Raw genomic sequence first — 19,991 nt, 5'->3', positions numbered from 1 at the left:
TAATAGTGGCTCGATAGATAGCTTTTCTTTTGATGCTAGAATGAGGAGTAAACATAAAACGACAGCCTGGGTTTTCAGCAGCCGGGTTTTATAGCTGAGGGCTGAGAAGAACTCCGGACAGAAATTGTGAGTCTGGCTGGCCTCAAACTGCAGTGTCACCACAGTATTGTAAAGGTGCAGCTAATCACTGGATGACAATTTCCATCACCTGGTACACATGACCCCTCGTGTCCCGCGAAATAGCGAAATATGAACTGATGAGATTATTTAAATACCAATTGAAAAAGTGAGGCTCTATCCCGAGGTTTCTTGATACCATTAAACGTGAAGGATTTTAAACTGTGAGAATGACAGATAAAAAGACATCCTTTTTACCCTGAAGTATGTCTTTGCCCAGGACGTCGCTTGGGTTTTAGTTGTAAGCTGGGCGTCTCTAAGACCGGCAACCAGTCGACTCCGCAACGACGTCCTGAAACAGCTAGACTATCTTGGGCCATACTAAGGAGATGTACAGGGAATTGAGCGGATGCATTCCATAAAAATACCGTTCATAAATGTCTTTATATCATAGCCAACAATGCAAACTTCGTAGCAATTCGCGGCGCGGCCTAGAGAATACAATACTCCCGTGGTTTCATGCCTGGTAATCTATTCCCTAATGTATCATATCAGCTGTTCAAGCTTTCTCTCTTTCGCCTTCGGCATGATATTGTCACTATGCACTAGAATAACTAATTATTTATACTTTTTCATATCGTCTTCAAAAGCCTCTCTTGTCCTCTTCGCAAACTCTTCATCTAGCAACAGTCTTACCCCTAATACTGCAATACCCTTTGCTGCCTTGATAGCCGCATCGAACGCCGCAGGCTCACCAGCCGCCCTCGCAAACCCAGGAGCATGCACGTTATTGGTCGGGAGGGTCGGAATGATAAACAGAGGATGCAGCGATGGACACTCGTAGCTGACGTTTCCAAAGTCCGAGCCACCGCCCGAGATGTGTGGATCGCGCATGTCGCCGTGGAAGAGGCTGTCAAAATGCCGTGACATGATGTCGGTGAACTCGTTGCAGAGGGGCTCATTGGAGTGGAGGTCGGCGTATGTGTCCATTCTGTTCAAAAGGCCTATCGTCAGCAATGTGCTCAAGTAAATAGATCGTGGTAACGGGCTGAGATATACATACACTGACTCAAACTCAATCGTGCACCCAGTCGCAAGGGCAGCTCCCTTGAAGCAGTTTCGTACCCGCTCCTGAAGCTTCTCATTCTCCCCCAGAGTGAGGGTACGCACACCAACTTCCACTACGCTTCTCGCCGTGATGATGTTGGTCATTTGTCCTCCCTCCTTGATGTAAAGATTGAGGCGATCTGTAGGTCGGATCTGCTGGCGCAACATGCTGATCGCGCTGTAAGTCAATGACGCGGCATCGAGCGCGTTAACACCATTCCATGGGACCACGCCAGCGTGTGCCGGCTCGCCAGTGAAGATACCTCGGAAGATAGCCACCGACCTACCACCGACGGCCGCTGCACCAGCAGGTTGAGGAATGTCCAAGGGCGTGCTCGCGTGAACCATGAGTGCAGCATCGACGCCCTCAAAGGCACCGGCGCGAATGAGCTTGATCTTGCCGCCGCCGCCCTCTTCAGCAGGGCAGCCAAGGATGCGCACGCGACCTGGTGCGCCAGATTACCTAAGGGCAGCAGCCATGCCGAGAAAAGAAGCTATAGAGGCGGTGGCAATGAGATTATGCCCACAAGCATGACCTACGCCCTCGAGGGCATCATACTCAGAGCAGATGGTTACCAGGCGACCACCCTGGCCGTACTCTGCAACGAACGATGTCTCAAGGCCATAGGCATGCTTCTCTACGGCGAAGCCCAAGGACTCCAAAAGAGCTGTGATGTTATCGTGAGCTTTGAACTCCTTGTAACACAGTTCAGGGTTGCTGTGTATCTGTAGCATGCGTCAGTTAATGCATGGTGTAAGCCACAAAGAAAGCCATACCGCACTGTTGATCTCTCGGAGAGCACCCAATTCCTGGTCGACGGCATTGACGACTGCGTCAAAGGTGCCCTGGCTATTCACTACAGCGATAGCTTTACTCTCCGTGTCAGGATAAGCGGTCTGTATAACACTGGTAATGGTAGCCATCTTGTCGAGTACCTATAGCTATGATCGAGGAGATGATGGGTAGTAGAGTCCCGTGGGGGTTGAGTTGCTGCTCGGTGATATGAAAACAGGAGCCAGGCCTAGATATGAACAACACCAACAATAACCGTTCAAGCCTCTCTTTAACGTCTAGAGGAGACATGCTGGTCTTGTTATCGGAACTGTCCTTGGGGCTAGACGACATCATCGTCAAGAGGGTTCACTTCCTTTCGATCCGTCGTCTAAAGGTGCACTATGTGGGCCTCAGGGACCCGCTCACCAAGATACCAGAGATTCCAGTCTTAGCCTCTTAGGCCTCCTTCTTCCAGGGTCAATTGCTTTGACTTGGGGTACAAGAGCCGTTACCTCACCAAATGCCGCTGGTATCCGAGGCCAGATCATACAGTGTCCAGATACTGACGTGCTGCCCCAGCCGAGAGTGCCTATCTAGCACATGTCCAAGCACCAATTTCCAGCGCGGCCCGAGCTTGCTTATGATCCAGTCCTTGTGAATCGGATTCTTGGTCTCGATCACAGCGGCTAGAAGCGCTCTTCGTAGATCTTTGAGATGGACTTTGCTTATAGTATGTTGGGCCGCCTGCATAAGCATAGCCAGGACGTCCTGGATCATATCGTCAGGCATGCCTGCGCATCGGTAATATATCATCTTCTACGCATAGTCGATAGTCACAAATACGGCAGCGCTTTCAACGAGATCGGATGCCGAGGTCGGGTGGTTATCATCAGGCATCGTGATCATCTGAAATGTAGGAGAAAAGTCCTGCGATAAGACAGGATCAGCGCAAGTCAAAGTACTCGAGTTTCGAGTGATGTCTTACCGTCTCTATGAGATTTAACTTTTCCTCTATCTGCGTGTTCCTCGCTTCTGGTCTTTGTGTGCCTGAAGATTCGTCTGACATGGCTGACCACCCAAACTCTGTAATCTGGAACTGAAGCTGAATCATGCGAACCAACATGTCCAGACGTTGAGCCGAGAAGACGTCATCCAGACGTTGCTCAGTTGGATACAAAGTACCCCAGTTTAACTGCAATGCTGGCCGCGAGACCACGCATAGTCGCCGGAGAAGCTTTGGACGGTCAGACATGTATCGCGCGACTTCACTAGCGCAGCGGTACCCCATCGCATAGACATCCTCTCTGTAAACCCATAGGAGCAGACGACACAGGAAGCTACGCATGGAAGGGGTCATGGTAGCTGGCTCTGTCACCGATCTGGTCAAGACGTCTCCTATCGATGAACGTTGGAGATAACGCACGACAGCCTGGCTGAGCTTATGCAGCTCTTCCTTGTTAACAGCGCGCTGATGGGTGAGGTAGACGTAGTGGAAGTAGAATGTAGCGAGAGTCTCAACGTGGTCGACAGGCTTAGCCGACTGCCGCATAGCTTCTCGGAACGCCGACGATGCCCGGGTGAAGTGCGAAAGCGCCAACGCTGACTCTTGTCCATTTAGAGTAAGATCCTCAGGATGGCGTCGCACATCGAGGTCCTGGAGCGCGACAGCCACTGCATAGCGCATAGCAATGGCGCTGTAAGAGACTTTTTGCAGCAGAAGCACAGGGAAAGACCATGCGGCAGCCTTGGAGGTATGTACCAAGCAGAATCCATTCTGATAGTGTCCCAGAGCCTCATATTCCTCATGGCCAAGAGTGAGGCTATCGTGGCCGAGAATCTCGGTCTGTGACAAACCCATGTGGCCAACAAGGGGCAGCGATCCGGGTGATAAGTGTATCATGGTGTAGTCTATGGGTACTCCATAACTTGACAGGGATGAGGTCGACAATCCTGGAGAATGGGCCCATGCGGGAGTCGGTCCCATACTGGCAGAGATAGAGGTTACTACATCGTCTCGTGGGAACTGAGACGATGTGGAAACGCTAGATAGATCATCCAAGATAGCCCAATCTGGTATATCTTGGCTGTTGCTCGTGATACTGCAGTCCTGGGCAGTTGATCTACCTCCATCAGATACAAGGCGTCTTCTCGGCTGCGGCACCCGGGTTGAGGACGAAATTAAGGATGATCTCCTAGAAGGCGAGGCTGCCTCGTGAGTCCAACAAGGGCTGCAGCTGAGGTTCAGCCGCTCGCATCGCCGGCAGATGGGTCGGCGCTCATCACACTTGACATGCTTTGCCCTACAGGTTAGACAGCCTAAATTAATGACAGACGTGCATGGTCAGCATGACAACCTTGCCAAGGTTATCTCAGGATGAGGGTCGCTGGAGTACGACTCCCATTTCCTCAATATACCTAGTCTAGATCGCCCTTTGCTTCGTCGTTTCCCCACCATAGTTATCTGTGCCGAACCATCGGGCATCGTTATCGTGGTGCTGAAAACTTCTGGGCTGTCGTCTCGCGTCTCTCGAGAAATGTGGAGCAGTGATTGTTGACGACGACGACGACTGCCAAGCAGAGTAGAACATTCAGCTGTAGAGCGCAGACGAGCAGGAGGGGTTTGTGGGTAGAAAGTGGTGGCGTGACGAGCAGCATCGGGCAATCTGGGCTACTGGACTTAAAAGGTGGATTAACTGGCGATGTTTTGGGTTAACCGGTCGTCTCCGATTACATCGGCTATCAGCACCGTCGTCTACGGTTATCCAATCTAACCAGCCCCCGCCTAGTTAGCTAGTCAATTTCGATAAAGGTAGTGGGGTGTTTGATAACCGAGTTCCCGTTTAGTCCATCGTCTTGTTATTAGTGTGAATTGGTGGCTAGTCTAGTCTAGTGTCGCTTCGGATGCCATGTCACTGGGATAGATATAAAGTATCCGACTCCACCTGTGAAGCAATTGCTCGTCAGTATATTTCAGAAAGCATATACAAAGACATCCAAGTGCCAGTCGCCACGTTTAACAGCCTAATATCGAACACAACATGGCTTTGCCTCCTGACACCAAACCCGAGGTTGTTGATGAGAAGACCCTATCGGTGATGGAACAGGACGATGATCCCTCCATCTCCAACGTGAAAGAACAGCCTCTTGTCAGGAGAATTGACCTTCAGTATGTACCTGTACCGTAAACTTGAGTACTACAGCGTTGCTCCCCTGACCTCGATTCGACCGAATTCCTGTTCGCTGACACAAGACTCTCACAGCCTGATGCCTATCCTCATAGCGATCTACATATTGCAGTATCTCGACAAGAGCAGTCTGAATACTGCCTCACTCCTCGGTAGCATCCAGGATACGGTATGTTGTAGATTAGAGGCAAGCTAGGGATTGACATCGCTGACCATATTGAACTGTAGAAACTGGTTGGCCAGGAGTTCCCCTGGCTTAATAGTGCTTTTTACTTTGGATATCTTGGCGCCACATATCCCGTCTCCGTACTTCTCGTCAAGCTCCCGATTGCCAAGGTCCTCGCAGCATCCATGTTAGCTCACATTCCCCACCACGGCGACCAAAGCTGATAATTGTCATACAGTCTGTTATGGGCGGTGGTTCTCGGCTGTCACGTTGCTGGCGAGAATTTCGCAGCCCTCTGCTCCCTACGCGTACTCCTTGGTGCGTTTGAGGCCACTATCAGTCCCGGCTTCACGCTCATCACAGGACTCTGGTACAAACCGTCAGAGCACGCTAGGCGTCACAGCCTTTGGTTTGTTGGCAACGCTGTAGGATCGCTTATCGGTAGTCTCATTGCTTACGGTTGCACCTTCATCACCGGCGGGCCCCTCGCACCGTGGAGAGTAAGTATCCCTCTTCGACCTTGTATTGTCATGTCACGCTGACCAGACGTCATAGTGGTTATTCATCGTTCTCGGCATAGTAACAGCTGGCTGGGCTGTCGTCCTGTATATCTGGCTCCCAGACACGCCTGCAACAACCAGATTTCTCAACCCAGCTCAGAGAGTCTGGGCGACGCAGAGGCCTCAGGTGGCTCAGAGGAGTTTCAAGACGAACCAATGGTCGAATGCACAGCTACTAGAGGCGATTCTAGATCCCAAGACATGGTTTCAGTTCCTAGTCATTACTACGGTGTCCCTGAGTAATGGATTCATTGCCAACGTAAGTCATACACTCAGCTAACACTTAACAAATCTACTATACGATATAGTGGAACGATGCTAACGCACGGGTCGCTCTTGCAGTTCAGCTCCCTAATCATCAGAGGCTTGAACTTTGACTCCCGACAGTCGCTGCTCCTAGGCATGCCTCTGGCTGCCTATAATGTGACCATCGTTCTCCTTTCCGCCTCACTGGCCGAAAGATTCCGCAAGTCTCGTTGTATTATTGCTGCAGGTGCCTCGGCTCTCTCACTGGTGGGCACCATTTTGGTCCGTCAGCTGCCATCGTCAAACAGTGCTGGTCGATACATAGGGCTCATCCTTCGCGCATCGTGCGCCAACGTATTCCCAATGATGCTAAGCCTCATCTCGAGCAATGTAGCCGGCTTCACCAAGAAATCAACAGTAAACGCTGTGTTCTTCCTTGGATACTGTGCTGGCAACATTGCTGGTCCACAGTTCTTCATTCCAACTGAGGCGCCGAAATACGGGGTAAGAATTGATCCTCACCCTCTCTAGCTTATTTGAAGGCTGACTTGCTCCCGTGTCTTCCTATAGACGGCTTTTACTGCCTTGTTTGTGATCTTCTGCATCCTCATTGGTCTGATTCTTGCCTTCAGGCAGTATCTAGCCTGGGAGAACTCGAGGCGCGACAAGGCTCAGGGAGTGTACATTGATGCTGAGTCGCCAGAGAGAGATACCATGTCTGGTGCAGTGAGGGAGGCGACTTACGAGACGGACTTTGAGAATAAGAACTTCCGGTATTACCTCTAGGAATCACGCGACTACTAAGAAGTACGCCGTTCTTTGCTTCAAGTCTGATATAGCTAGTTAAACCCCATTCCTCAAAGCATCTAGAACATCATGAAGATCCCATATCTACCTCGGATAAGAGCTTTTGAACATGTTCCCAATTTTGATAATACCGCTGTAAATAGGTGCGAATAGCAGGCATCTCATACGCGGCACGAATATCTATCCACCACCTACATTCACGTGCCCTCGTATACCACAGGTATAAGAGCGTAAGGGCTATAGGATCTTTCCCCTCAAGTAAAGACTTGAATTCGCCCCGCATCTTGGTTGAGACCTTCATAGCTTTGCCGAGTGTAGCCTGACCAACAGGTATTGCTAGCAGTTCAGACAAGCCATGTGCAACCCTGAAATAAGGATTGTTAGATGCAGTAGAGGCTTCTTCAAGCATACAAAGCTCCCTTAGCTCCACGAGCACACCATCAATGCCTTCGATGGGCAGGGGCTGATGCATTGTAGTAAAGGTGTCAGCCATTGGCGTGAAGACACTTGTTGCCCGTAGAGGGTTTAACAATTGCCATAGTCTCATCTTTCCAGCTCAAAGTCGTAACCATTCAAGGTCAGAGGAGTCTGGCGGTCCTAGAGGCCAAGTTTCTTCCAAGGCAGACCTATTGATAGACGAGAAGGCTAGGATACTAAGCATGCCAGCTGCGGCCCAGATGGGATCCTTGTTCTCTTCTTCGATAGGTTGGTCCAACGATTTATTCAATAATGAAGTGCATTGAGACCAGTGATAGGTTTCGCAAAGTGATCGACGATGAGTTGGCGTTACTCTAAGGTAGCGATCATGGACAGCCGTCACGGCCAACATACCATGCAATAGGAACGGACGCTGTGGGGTAATTGTAAGCTGCTCAATTATTACTCCGGGGTTGTACTCACTTTGAAAGATAGCTCCATTATACGGCTATTGTTTGTCTCTACCGTCACCAACCAGCCGAGAGAGTGCAGGGTTCTGCACTGGAAACGATTGAAAAGGTCTTGGTCATGTGCATTGAGCATATAGAATGTTGTTTCATCTGCTGCCCATATAAAGTTGCCCATAGAATACTGTGGTGATAGAAGCGTAAATTGCTTTGACATGTTTTTCTTTGTTTGTTCCTCCGGAAGTGACTGGAAATCTGGTATGTTGAACCCGAAGTTGCATTTAACGCCGTAAATCCGACACTTGACGCAAGATGGCCTCGACTCATCACACTGAGTCGTCGACGATAGGTCAACAAAGGTTCAAGAGGTAGGGAAAATCCGTCACTGACTTACCTTCACTTTCCTCAGCTTGCAGTTCCGACAACCGTATCGCGACTTTCGACCACGTTCCGTTTTCCGTTTTTCGGTGATCGGAGTCGTTTCTGAACGCATAACTGGAAGATATTTGATTGACTACTCGGTAGGTTCTCCTTCGCTGTCATCTGTCTGAATGTTAACAAGCGGACGAAGAATAAGTGCGCGGAGATTAGCAGCATGCTTAAATCCGGCAGATTAATAACTCCGTCCGGAACGGACTTGATATGAGCTACAGCTATAATAAGCCAATTCCCACTAACCTCTGCTCGGGATTGCACCATTTTGATTGGCCAACGATAGTCCCACTTGTGATTCAAATGTCTTAGTCAAGCAAGAGAATCATCTTGAACCAGGCGGGTTTACCTGCAATTGGTATCAACCTTCGCTATGACAACAGTTGAGGTTACCGATAATCCGAGAGTATTGAGAAGTACGCGCGGAGAGATAATAGATATATAAACAGTTCATGAGCCACGTCTTTTGTTCTACACGAGACAGTTCTACTCATCCAAAATCGTGAAGAAACAATCTTTCAATCATCTACCAAATTGGCCTTTTACTCTTAACCTCATTTATTCAATCTACCTACCATCATGCGTGTTTTTGTTACAGGCTCAACAGGCTTTGTCGGCTCAGCTGTCGTCAAAGAGCTCTTAGCTGCCGGTCACTCAGTCCTCGGCCTAGCCCGCAGCGACAAAGGAGTCGAGCAGCTCAAGAGCCAAGGCGCCGAAGCCCTTTTCGGTACAATTGAAGACTTGGATGTTCTCAAGAAGGGTGCTTCTGAGTCTGATGCCGTCATCCATTTGGCTTTTGTACACAACTTTGCCGATTTTATCGGCAGTTGCGCCATTGACCGTGCGGCCATTACTGCTATGGGTTCTGCCTTGGTTGCAGCCGGCGGCAATCGTGCTATGGTTATCACTTCAGGTACCATGATGCTCGCTCAGGGAAAGCTGGGTCATGAGGACGACGAGCCTGACATGAGCCATCCTATTGCGGCAGCTCGCGGGGCTTCTGAGAAGGTGTGTCTCGACTTTGCCAAGCAAGGTGTTCGAGCTAGTGTTGTTCGACTTCCTCCTACCACGCATGGAGCTGGAGGAGTTTCTGGGTTCATGGGCCCATTTGTGAATTTCGCACTCGAGAAGGGCGTCTCTGCATATGTTGGCGATGGCCAGAATCATTGGTGCGCTGGTCATCGTGACGACGCAGCTAAGTTGTACCGTCTGGCTATCGAAAAGGCAGAGGCAGGTTCCGTTTTTCATACTGTTGCTGAGGAGAGCGTGACAGTCAAGGATATTGCTACTGAAGTTGGCAAACAATTGGATATTCCTGTTATCAGCATCCCTTCAGAGAAGGTGACGGAGCATTTTGGCTGGTTTCAGTTCGGAGCTTTGGCTGACAACACTGCCTCGAGTGCAAAGACCAAAGAGATTTTGGGCTGGAACCCTACAGGACCCACGGTTCTAGAGGATATCGAAGCTGTAGTTGGCTTTGTGAAGTCTCACTCCGGCCAGTGGTAATACATTGTGTTGAATCAAGTTAAAGTCAGTCGATTTTAATCAGGTTTTCGAATTGTAAAGTCTTTTTATTGAGGTATTAAAATGCATTTCAACTCGGTAATAACTATATAACTATGTTAATTCTGTTAACTTCTTTAATATTCAAAAAAGGACGACTTTTCAAGCTTGTATTATTTTGTTAACTGAATTGAAAACTATTTTATAGTTGAGATTAAGAAAGGTAACCGTAGAAGGTTTCCACCTAAAAATAGAGGGGTGGCCTGGCTTGCCTGCTTAATGGCCTCAACCAAGTAGCCGTGTTGCGTGACATAGCGTAGGTAAGCGTTAACAATTTCAGCCCTCAGCCACAGGTCTCAACTTCAAATACTTCAAGGCAATGTAGCCGGGGCATTGTTCACTGTATATGACACCAGAGGAAAACATCGTTTCATAGAAAGAGTGAACCAGAAATCTATAACCGCATGTTATTTTATGCCTATCTATATCAAGGCGACTAACTCGTGGCTACTGAAACAATCATGCGTGTAGTCAAAAGCTTGGGCAGCTTCCCTTTGGACGCAGCCACCACTGGAGAGTATTGAGAAGGTAGATGAGGAGGGTTATGCGGCTTAAAACTCTTATGGAATAGCTCAGGAAGAAGAAATTCCAAGGCTCGTTATGCTTCCATTCCATACTAGCGACGCGTATTCCGCAAATACCACCATAAACGGTGCCGAGGCGTTGGCCTGAATTCGGGTGTCGGCTTCTGGACAATCTGGCGGGACCGACATGAGATGGCCAACAGCCCTCATGCAACACTCCGATCTTCCATAATAACCTCGATGCAAGAGGTGCGTCAAGTTTCCAATGGTGGCGGCGTAATATTTCAGCTGTGGTGACGCTAATCATTCCCTCGTGTCCTCACCGCAGATAACTGAAACAAGGTCTCAGACTAGTTAACCTCCGATGTGACACTCTCTTCTTGTATCCGCTCGAGTTAGTTATCCCAAGCCATCGGTATCGATAACGTGGATGGTAAGGATATCCCAAGTTAATAGCGTCAAGGCGTCGGCGTCTTCGTAAAGACTCATGCAAGGGATATGCATTTGAACCCAACGGGTGGCGACATGTTCGCATAGCCCACGTGTAGCTGAAAGTAAGACAACGGCACAGGATGCGCGGCGTGAGACTGGTAAGACATTTTGGTTCCTAGCAAGTGGGGGTGTTAAAACAATCTCGGTAATCTCCTTGTAATAGGACGAACGTTAGCCATGACGATTGTGAACAAGCACATGAGTTCATTGCCGGTTTAGGTTTACAAAAGGATTGCACATGAAACAACTTGTCTTTGCTATTGTTTGTGGCCTTTCTGCTACCAGGACACGGACAAGGTTGAGTAGTGGCTGAATTCCAGCAGAGGTGTCAGAATGGACCTTCACGGCAGAGTAGCGCGCCATGGCTTGCCAATATTTCTGATCTGTCCCATTCAAGCCAATCAGCTGTGAGAAGAGAAAGACAGAGATGGTGTGATTGAAGTCTAAATTGGCTGAATCTACAAAGTCGTAGGGTATACTGAATTACTTTCTGTAGGGCTCTGCTTCCCAGCTTGACAATACGTCTCATCCCAGTCGACTAAACTTAAATATCGTTATCAGGCCCTATCAGAGCCAAACGAAAAGCTCAACCTTTTGGTCGTTAAGGAACCTCCAATCAAAGACATATTCAGCACCAATCATGACCCTTAAGAATCACTGCAACGCCGAGTGCAAAGGCCCTTTCAGAGTTTGGGAAGCAGTTCTGAATAAAATTCTAATATTCTTTACCTCACAGTGCTGCGCTTGTGGCAAGAAGATTGGTCATACACACCATATATATCCTGACCGGTCCAATATTCAGCCCTCTACCAAACTCTCTCCATGTCAGACGGTTCGTATAAGTCGTCTTGTCCATCCCCAATCATACACTAATCATAGCGCAAGCTCCATAGCAGGAGCACTGAGGACAGGACCATGGTATTACAAGAACTACGGACCAAGTCCATGTCGCCCGTCGTATGCAGCGGAGACCAAATGACTCGAGAACCAAAACCCCTATCACCTGAGCTTTGGACTCCATCGACACAACCTGTTACGATCCCCAAACCATCGCGGAATATTCCTGAGCCCAGCAGTCAGCCTCTATGGTGTGATAGCTATAAGACTCCTTGTCCCGATTATTTAAGCGCTGACAGGGCTCCAACTTCTAAGGACCTTGACGCGGCCTGCTGGGATATCCATCCACTTTTTGAGAGTACTTGGGATGTAGAAGTATGTCAACGTATGTTTCCATCCTGAGCTATGTCATATACGAATTTAACGCGCCTTAATAGTACACCACTACGCGACTGATCTGCAAAAGAGGCTCGAACGAGGGCATTGGGAGGATACCAGAAGGGACAGTGAAACTTTCTTTCTTGAGGACCATACCAATTAGTATCAAAAATTAAAACATTAGCTTTGGAATCTCAACACATTCTCCCATTCCGCCTTGTATATTAGGATTATTTGATATTTGCTGTCTTGGTCTGGGTTCATGTCGTAAGCAATAGAATTTACTCACAGCTTATATTTTGGTACAAGGGTCAGTCAAAATCCAGGATCTTGCCTTGAATGCCAATAGTCTTCGCAAGATGTAGATATTGGTTTTAGGATCTGTATAAGTTCGTGTTAAACCGAGCCAACATACTGAGTATACTCTCCACGGTTCTAGATAACACCGAAGTTGTAGTTGTGTACTGGCTAAACACTCGCCCCGGTCTCTACCGACGATACATACCGCATTCAGATCATGGACCTCAATAGAAAATAAGATATTTATACGCTGAAACGCCTTGTTAGTTATCATAATTGTATTCTGGTTCTGGCTGGAAAAAGAGCCAATAATTAATCATTTTTGTGACTTGCATTCTGATCTACATTGCATTCGAGCGTCGTGTTCTGCATGTAGAGGCAAGATTAGCCTGATAAGATATCTCATCGTGGCGCTCCAGCTGATGACATTTTGAGGCCCGCCAGTAAGCCCCCGCTTAAGTACGATCAATAATATTGAGTCTGGCAAGCCACACCTGCCGGAGATAAATCCCGCACGTAAACGAATATGATAGCTCACACGCTGAAAACGGGTGCATGGTAGAATGGCGTTATGAAATAAATACCTGCCTCGTGTCTAAGCATACTGACTTGAAACTAGGCTCCAGCTTATCTGTTTCTATGCTTTGTTTTCCATGCAGGCCCCAAGATGGCTTTTATTTTAGAAATCTACAACCTTCCCATCCTCATTTTCTTCCTCGAGATATTGGTGTACGTTGAGAACTTATGGTACGAGGTTATTTGGTCCCGGTGGCAGCCTTCGCGTACTACTACTCTCGATAAGCTCATTATGCACAAAGAGGATGAAATATGGCATGCGATGATCTATGGCAACAACGGAGATGTCCGAAAGATCTTTGAGGATCTCACAAATACCCCAGAGGAGCGTGGGACGCCTTGGCATTCTGTCTCAGACAATGGCGGACTAACTGTCTCGCCGAGAAACCCTACGGTAGTTTCCACGGCGGGGATGATAGAGGCCGGTGTAGTATTCCGTCCCCCAAAAACAAAAATTCAGAAAGCAATTGAGAAGGCGGTCTGGAGTGGCAGGCTGACATACGGCACAACGGTACAAGCCCATCTCGAAGCCATTGCAGATCAATTGGCAAACTCAAGGCGGAGGCTAAGCAAAAAGGAAATCAAGAGAACAAAAGAAACGTTTTTCGGCAAAGTTTAGATCTTATGGATGGCCATCCATCAAGGCCACAAGTCAGATGTGGACTACTTACTCACAGAGCGCAATCAAAAACTTGATATGGTGAATACGTTTCAGCAAATAACAGTTCTTCAACAGGCGGTATTAAAAGGAGACTGCGATCTTGTATGGAACATCCTCGAAAACAGCTCATTCACGTCACCAGAGAAATACATCAATTCTGGTGACTACCGTTCCAGGACTGCATTACACAATCTTGTATGCGCGTCAGTGAGACCGCTATCGCCCCCTGACTCTGTCGAACTAGATGATACCCTCAAAATATTCGGTTTATTGTCAGAGTATGGTGCAAATGTTAACGCTTTGGATGGGTCTTTTATGACTCCGCTTCATTCGCTGTTATCAGCAGCCCTCGGGCTTAAATTTTGGACAGACATGGGACGTGAATATACGCCCCTTATTCCTCTTCTAGATAGCCTCCTGTTGGCTGGGGCAGAAGTTCAAACGAAAGATAAGAAAGGTATGTAAGCTGAATTCTGACTACCTCATTGTAGGGTTTGTTTATTTATACCGCCGCATATTCTAATACCATATACAGGGAATTCACCTCTTCATATCGCCTGTGAACTACAAAATCATGAAGCGATTGAGAAGTTGGTCCTCCACGGCGCGGATCCAGAAACTCTAAATCGTGATAGGAGGACCTCTAGACGGATTTTCCATGATATGCAGGGTGCAGACAAAGATTTCTGGCGGCGCATGACTATACTATCCCTAGAAAGGCAAAATGTTGGTGCAGACGTCTACGCTCCATCGAGGAAGCTTTCACAAAGCCGCGACAGAATTACAAAGGCAAGAATGGCTGTCTGCGAAAAGTCCCCAGTCCATCTTCAATACCAAGAGAATGATTCTGCTACTGAGAGCAGTAATCCCTTGCATTGGATGGCCGGGGACATTTCAGTATCCGAAGTTCTTTATTCCGAAAATTTATCAATGGGCACTACGTTCCTGGCTAAATGTGACAAGGAATGTCAATGCGCGTGCAACGATCTCTTTCAACGGCCCAGAGAAGTAGATCACACAGCTGAAGATAACCTTGAGCAGGGCTCTACAGCAATGAAGTCAACCGCAGCCGATAGCAGTGTCACACTGGCCAAGGATGTATGGAGATGGGTAAACTTCCCTGCAAATAATGTGAGATATTGCCACGGGGATAGTCTTACTCAAGTGCTTGGCTGACATGCTTCTTCTCTTTCCCTCACAGATCACATGGATTATAGTAAGTTAATATATAATCAGGTTCTAGATTCTACCTCATCATTTTACTGACAAATTATTCAATAATCAAGGAGTTCATTGAAAACAATTTCAATATCGACGTTGCCACTTGGAGCTTCTTGGAAAAGTACGTGAAGATCCATAACACGAGAAACACTGGTCCTCAGATCAGGACACCGCATGCTTATGTGAGTCGATGACTTTTGAATTTTCCTCTCGGAATCAACGTATTTCAATATCTCCGCTCGGGATGATGTAAATACAGCGTGATGTTAACAACAAAATAGAGGATGAGCAAAGATCTAGCTAAGTCGTCGAAGAATGACGATGGTGAAAACACGCAAGCCAATTCTATGGTATCTCTTGCGGTACGTCATTGCATTGCGGCCAAGATAAATTTATTAACGAGGCTACACCAAAGCTGGTGACATCACCACGTATCACTCGCTCATGGTGCTGATCCCAGACTACAACCTTACCGTCACCCTTTTCAACGCCGGCCTTGAAGTCAGCGGCGGTCTTCTACAAACTCTCTTCACGGAAATTGTAAAGGAATTACTTCCCGCCGTGGAAGAAGCTGGCAAGGATGAAGCAGCCAAGATCTACGGTGGCACATACAGCGATACCAAGACAAACTCAACGCTCACTCTCTCAGTCGATGATGAGCCTGGATTTCGTATCACGAATTGGACAGTCAGAGGCGTTGACATTGCAGGCACGTATCTCAGCATCGGACTGCCGCCAACATTTCCAACGCCCCCTGGAGAAGTCCGCTTCCGTTTGTATCCTACTGGCCTTAAGAGTGATACAGAGTCATCTTGGCGAATGATGTTCACTGCTGGGTCTGAGGAGGATAACGAGGAAGCGAATGCGCTCTTGGCCTGGCCTGATGGAAACTGTAACACTTGGGCGTCTTTGGATCGCATTGTGTATCAGCTTTTGTCACATGATCATTTTGTGTTTACTGAGTCTGGGAGGGGCAGTGATAGGAAGGCTGAGAAGCTTGAGCTTGTTGGTTATAGGGTTGAGTTGCAGAGGGATGACTGAGATGGTACAGTCATGAGTAGAGTTGGGTATGAACTCAGGCAAAAAGAGACTAGCAGAACGACTTGATGCTTAGCCAAATAGTTTTGGCCTTTACGGTCACACATCTGAAGCGATGAAGCTATTTCGTACATGTATACGGATGACATTAAGAAGGTGCTAGCTGTTGTGGCTTTTTTTTGATCCATTCATCTGCCTGGGTGAGCTAAAGCCCTCTTTTGTAGCTTTGATTCCTCGTGCATTCTGCTCCCATCGACGATCCCTCCACTAAGAAGACGGATAGTCAACTTCGATAGGCTGAGAAGGCACCAGCGTAGCCAGCGACAAATGGGGCCAAGTCAACCCATTAAAATTAAGGTTAACAGTCTGCGAGTACTGAATCTGTGTATAAGTCACAGGAATGGTCTTGGGGCCGGTAACAGGACCAGGAGGCGTGACAGAGAATGTCGGCAGCGGAGGAGTCGTCTTGCCCTGGATCGGCTTATAGGCTGGCTGTAGAAGAAGAGCCTTTCCAGGAGTGTAGTCCTGGACTGTAATCTCAGACTTGATGGTCTCGACCCAGAATGTAGATTCCATCTGCACGGCGTCTGCATTAGGACCTTGGCCACTCCCGCCGACGAGGAAAGCGATGTTGGCTGTGCCGCCGCCGGGGGTTGGAGCGAACTGGGTAGAGACCGTGAAAGTGTTGGTCTCTGTGATGTTGAGCTGACTGTTGATATCGAGAAGGATTTGGATTGGGTTGTCAAGAATAGCCTGGGTGATAGTGCCTTGCTCGATGAAGAGACTGAGATCTTGAGGCAGACGGGCTGTGTTGTTGAGGGTGGCCGTCTGGCTGGGCTTGACCTGGGTATCACCCGGCTTTCCAATCACAAACGGATTGATTAGCCGGGGGCTAATTTGCGGTGGTCCTTCAGTTACGTCGGGAGGGGCACCCTGAGCATTGATGGTAGTTCCATGAGGAATAGATCCAAGGCGGACAAGCGTGTTCCCCTCCACAGGATTGTTATTGGTCTGAGGGACGTTCAACCAAAAGCCAGTCTCAGTGTGAATACCCGTCTTGGGACCATCACCTCTGCCCGTAGCAGTGTTGGTAACATCATTCACGGTCTGAAGATACGTGACACCATTGATGACAATATCATTCTGCTGCTCGAGACCACGATTGGGAACTTTCCCCAAGGGCTTAGAGAATACGAGATCCTCTTGTGTCAAATTAAGTTCGAGAACTGAGACATTGGGGGGAGAGGGAGGGGCAGGGAGGACGGGATTGGTGAAGGTGGTAGTGGTGGGGGCAACGGAGTTTGGTCGGAAGATGTTGTTAAAGCCAGTTCCGGTCCAGGCTCCGGTGAAGCTGCTCAAGATACCCAGAGGAGGATCGGGGTCATCTCTTGGGGGAGGAGGGGTAGGATCAAAGTTGACTTCGTCGTATTGGAAGTCTACGCCGAGGTGAATACCAGCACGCGACGATTCTTTGGCAGGGGCCATTGTGCGCGCCGTGTAATTTGAAGTGTATCTGAATGTATTGGGATTTTTGGACTTCTTGGCGAGAAATATGGATTTTGTGTAGGAAACAGTCACTAATCTTATATTCGCGCAGAAGTTGTTGCTCATCCGCACTTTGCCGGTCAACCGGGTTCGATCAATACCAATACCTATTCAATTCACTTCACATGCCTCGTTGTAGACGATCTATGCTACAACAGTACAAGCCTACCTCAAAAAACGACTGAACGCAGTAGGGCTCTTACTCCGTTGCCATACCACCCAGTGGCAACGTTCACATCACAAAGACAAATTCACTTCCAGCGTGACGCGGCAGAAACACGCTAACATCTTCACATATCTCAACTCGGACGATCTTCCAATATTAACGTTCAGTGGCTGACTGAAAACGGTCTCAGCTTCCCCTCCCGTCCAGTAAGCACCGTCGAATTGGCAAGCTGAAACCCCGTGGCCTACCGGCATGGCACAGCTTCCCCGCAGCCAAGAATGAGGGCGGGATTGGTGACTGGCCACGGCCCGTCCCGGTGAGGTCTAGATTGGTCGTTTCTTAGTGCGCTTTGCCGTGTTGGTCTATCACATACCTGCAATGAAACGGGCACTCACCCGGTTTTTTGGTTGTAAATATTGGTGTTTTTATTGGCATGTGAGATGGGAGCTGAAAATGTTGGAACGCAGATATCCCATTTGGAGATGGAGCCTGCATCTTGGGTTTTCAGCTGAATGATTTGGCGGCCTGTGCGATATTTCACATGTTGAAGTGGCCTCTGATGAGAGGTCGGACAATTGGTATAAGAACAGACTACAAACCAGCTATCGTCGTTCCGCATTCCCCATAAATCCACCAGTTTAAGCTTTTTCTACTCTCATCGATGACTATCGCCGCCAAAATGGAGCCCTCTTTCAAGGCAACCAATTCTTCCCTGGCACAGCTGCCTACAAGCGAGCCAGTGACATCTACGCCACCTCTACCTACGGCGTCAGTCGTGACATGAACCCCTCCGAGATCCTCCAACCAGCTAGTGTCGAGGACATCCAACAAGTCGTCAAAGCCGCTGCCAAAATGGGCAAGCCCCTCGCCATCAGATCAGGTGGTCATCAATACAGCGGTGCATCGTCAACTGGCTCCCAGGGTATCCAGCTAGACTCGAAGCCTACCTTCCGCCGCCACAACATTGATCTTAACATCCTGAGGGAAAATGGCAAGGTGTACCTCCGGTCTAGTGTTAGCTGGCAACTCACCGAGATCTTTGACTTTCTCAAAGATAACGGCGTGTTCATGCCGACTGGCCAGTGCTCTACTGTCTGTCTTGGTGGACACGTTCAGACCGGCGGTTACGGCATGCTTGCGCGATCATTCGGTCTTCTGGGAGATTGGGTTCGTCTCCAAGGGCCTCTGGGTTGGTTTTGCTTACAAGGGAGAGACACTTAAGGCTCTACTTGATATCCTCGTGCAGAAGGGAGAAGATCCCAAGTTTCCTCGTGGCTACGACTTTACTGTCAATATTGTTAGCAGGCAGGCTAATCTTCTGGATCTTTTTCCCGGTTCTGAGGACGAGCTGAAGCAGAAACTGCCGGATAGTGTTCATGATGGAAAGGACAACATTGCCGATCTTCTCAAGTTCAAGTACGCAATGATTATCGTTTACGCACAATGGGTCAATCTCAATGAAGAACCATATTCACCCGAGCTCTTTACCCAGATCAAGAACGTTCCCAATGAGTTCAAGATTGTCAAAGAGGCTCCTGAAGGCACCCCGATGTCTGTCATCGCCTCCATGTGGCTATTCGGCAGCCCTCGCGAGTTTCCCTACCCCTACGACAAGCGCACCAACAGCACCAATTCAACCGACCTCTCCAAAACAGGTTGGTCATCTTGGTTCGCCGGCCGTATCAACGAGGTCATCAAAGACAAGCACAATGGTCTCTGGGTCTCATCCCAACTCCAAGTCTACGGCGGCGAACAATCCATGTTTCGCCGAAATGCAGGCAATGGTACGGCGTACTGCTTCCGAGATGCTACCTTTGGAGGAACTTGGGATGTGTTCTATCAGGGTACAAAGGAAGCAGCTGAGAAGTGGCAGGCGGTTAATGATGAAGGGAGAGCGAAGTACTTTAGCAAGGCGGATCGACGGGTTCTCTGGGGTTCGTATGGTGGGTGATTGGAACATGAAGGATGTTTGGCAGTTTTATTACGATCCGGAGACATATAAAAAGATGCAGAGGATCAGGCAGACGTATGATCCGAAAGGGACTTTTACGGCGAACCCTTTCTGCGTGGAGGCTTTGAAGTAGGCAACGGGTACAAGAGACTTGGACCTCCCAAAAAGCACGCTTGCTATATATTTTGATACTTTTGAAGTTAATCAGAAAGAATCATTGGTTATAGTGTTTCATCACGTTCTATCTTCTGTATTTTGGAAATGGGCGCGCATTCATGTCTTTAAATCTCTATCTCAATCATAAGGAGACGCTTAAGCTCCTGGAACTATTTATAGGCAAAACTGGCCCGAAAACGTTTCGGGGATTTATAAGCTTATCCTGGCATTGGGCTGGATAACATGAGCCCTGTTAGTCAAACGATGGCACGACACGCTCTTCTCCATATGCGACGTCATTGGG

General features: G+C 48.4%; 7 protein-coding genes across 7 annotated transcripts; 4 read left to right on the top strand and 3 right to left on the bottom strand.

Moving 5' to 3' along the window:
- Nucleotides 1-735: 735 nt before the first annotated feature.
- Nucleotides 736-2,148, bottom strand: FSUBG_338 (amidohydrolase; the record flags this gene model as incomplete). The annotated part of the gene is made up of 3 exons (XM_036681254.1): nucleotides 736-1,670; nucleotides 1,761-1,950; nucleotides 2,002-2,148. The coding sequence occupies 3 exons, from the start codon at nucleotides 2,146-2,148 to the stop codon at nucleotides 736-738; spliced, it is 1,272 nt and encodes a 423-aa protein (XP_036543861.1).
- Nucleotides 2,149-2,815: 667 nt separating this feature from the next.
- On the bottom strand, nucleotides 2,816-3,899 carry FSUBG_337 (uncharacterized protein; the record flags this gene model as incomplete). The annotated part of the gene is made up of 2 exons (XM_036681243.1): nucleotides 2,816-2,926; nucleotides 2,985-3,899. The coding sequence occupies 2 exons, from the start codon at nucleotides 3,897-3,899 to the stop codon at nucleotides 2,816-2,818; spliced, it is 1,026 nt and encodes a 341-aa protein (XP_036543860.1).
- Nucleotides 3,900-5,037: 1,138 nt separating this feature from the next.
- FSUBG_336 (vitamin H transporter) lies at nucleotides 5,038-6,942 on the top strand (the record flags this gene model as incomplete). The annotated part of the gene is made up of 8 exons (XM_036681232.1): nucleotides 5,038-5,165; nucleotides 5,260-5,353; nucleotides 5,413-5,537; nucleotides 5,589-5,850; nucleotides 5,906-6,169; nucleotides 6,219-6,239; nucleotides 6,298-6,660; nucleotides 6,727-6,942. 8 exons carry the CDS (start codon nucleotides 5,038-5,040, stop codon nucleotides 6,940-6,942), a joined length of 1,473 nt encoding a protein of 490 aa, XP_036543859.1.
- A 1,916-nt stretch (nucleotides 6,943-8,858) lies between these two features.
- FSUBG_335 (alcohol dehydrogenase) lies at nucleotides 8,859-9,785 on the top strand (the record flags this gene model as incomplete). Its single annotated transcript, XM_036681221.1, has 1 exon — nucleotides 8,859-9,785. The coding sequence occupies one exon, from the start codon at nucleotides 8,859-8,861 to the stop codon at nucleotides 9,783-9,785; it is 927 nt and encodes a 308-aa protein (XP_036543858.1).
- A 3,255-nt stretch (nucleotides 9,786-13,040) lies between these two features.
- On the top strand, nucleotides 13,041-15,872 carry FSUBG_334 (beta-lactamase 2; the record flags this gene model as incomplete). The annotated part of the gene is made up of 5 exons (XM_036681210.1): nucleotides 13,041-13,278; nucleotides 13,627-14,067; nucleotides 14,146-14,741; nucleotides 14,998-15,013; nucleotides 15,292-15,872. The coding sequence occupies 5 exons, from the start codon at nucleotides 13,041-13,043 to the stop codon at nucleotides 15,870-15,872; spliced, it is 1,872 nt and encodes a 623-aa protein (XP_036543857.1).
- A 264-nt stretch (nucleotides 15,873-16,136) lies between these two features.
- FSUBG_333 (uncharacterized protein) lies at nucleotides 16,137-17,354 on the bottom strand (the record flags this gene model as incomplete). The annotated part of the gene is made up of 1 exon (XM_036681199.1): nucleotides 16,137-17,354. One exon carries the CDS (start codon nucleotides 17,352-17,354, stop codon nucleotides 16,137-16,139), a length of 1,218 nt encoding a protein of 405 aa, XP_036543856.1.
- Nucleotides 17,355-18,360: 1,006 nt separating this feature from the next.
- Nucleotides 18,361-19,531, top strand: FSUBG_332 (cytokinin dehydrogenase 3; the record flags this gene model as incomplete). Its single annotated transcript, XM_036681188.1, has 2 exons — nucleotides 18,361-18,747; nucleotides 18,827-19,531. 2 exons carry the CDS (start codon nucleotides 18,361-18,363, stop codon nucleotides 19,529-19,531), a joined length of 1,092 nt encoding a protein of 363 aa, XP_036543855.1.
- Nucleotides 19,532-19,991: the final 460 nt, after the last annotated feature.

This window comes from Fusarium subglutinans (assembly GCF_013396075.1).
Source record: "Fusarium subglutinans strain NRRL 66333 chromosome Unknown NRRL66333_c0000002, whole genome shotgun sequence".
In the NCBI taxonomy this organism is placed as follows: domain Eukaryota; kingdom Fungi; phylum Ascomycota; class Sordariomycetes; order Hypocreales; family Nectriaceae; genus Fusarium; species Fusarium subglutinans.
Note: the sequence above shows the minus strand (reverse complement) of the source record. Positions and strands in the feature narration are given on the sequence as shown.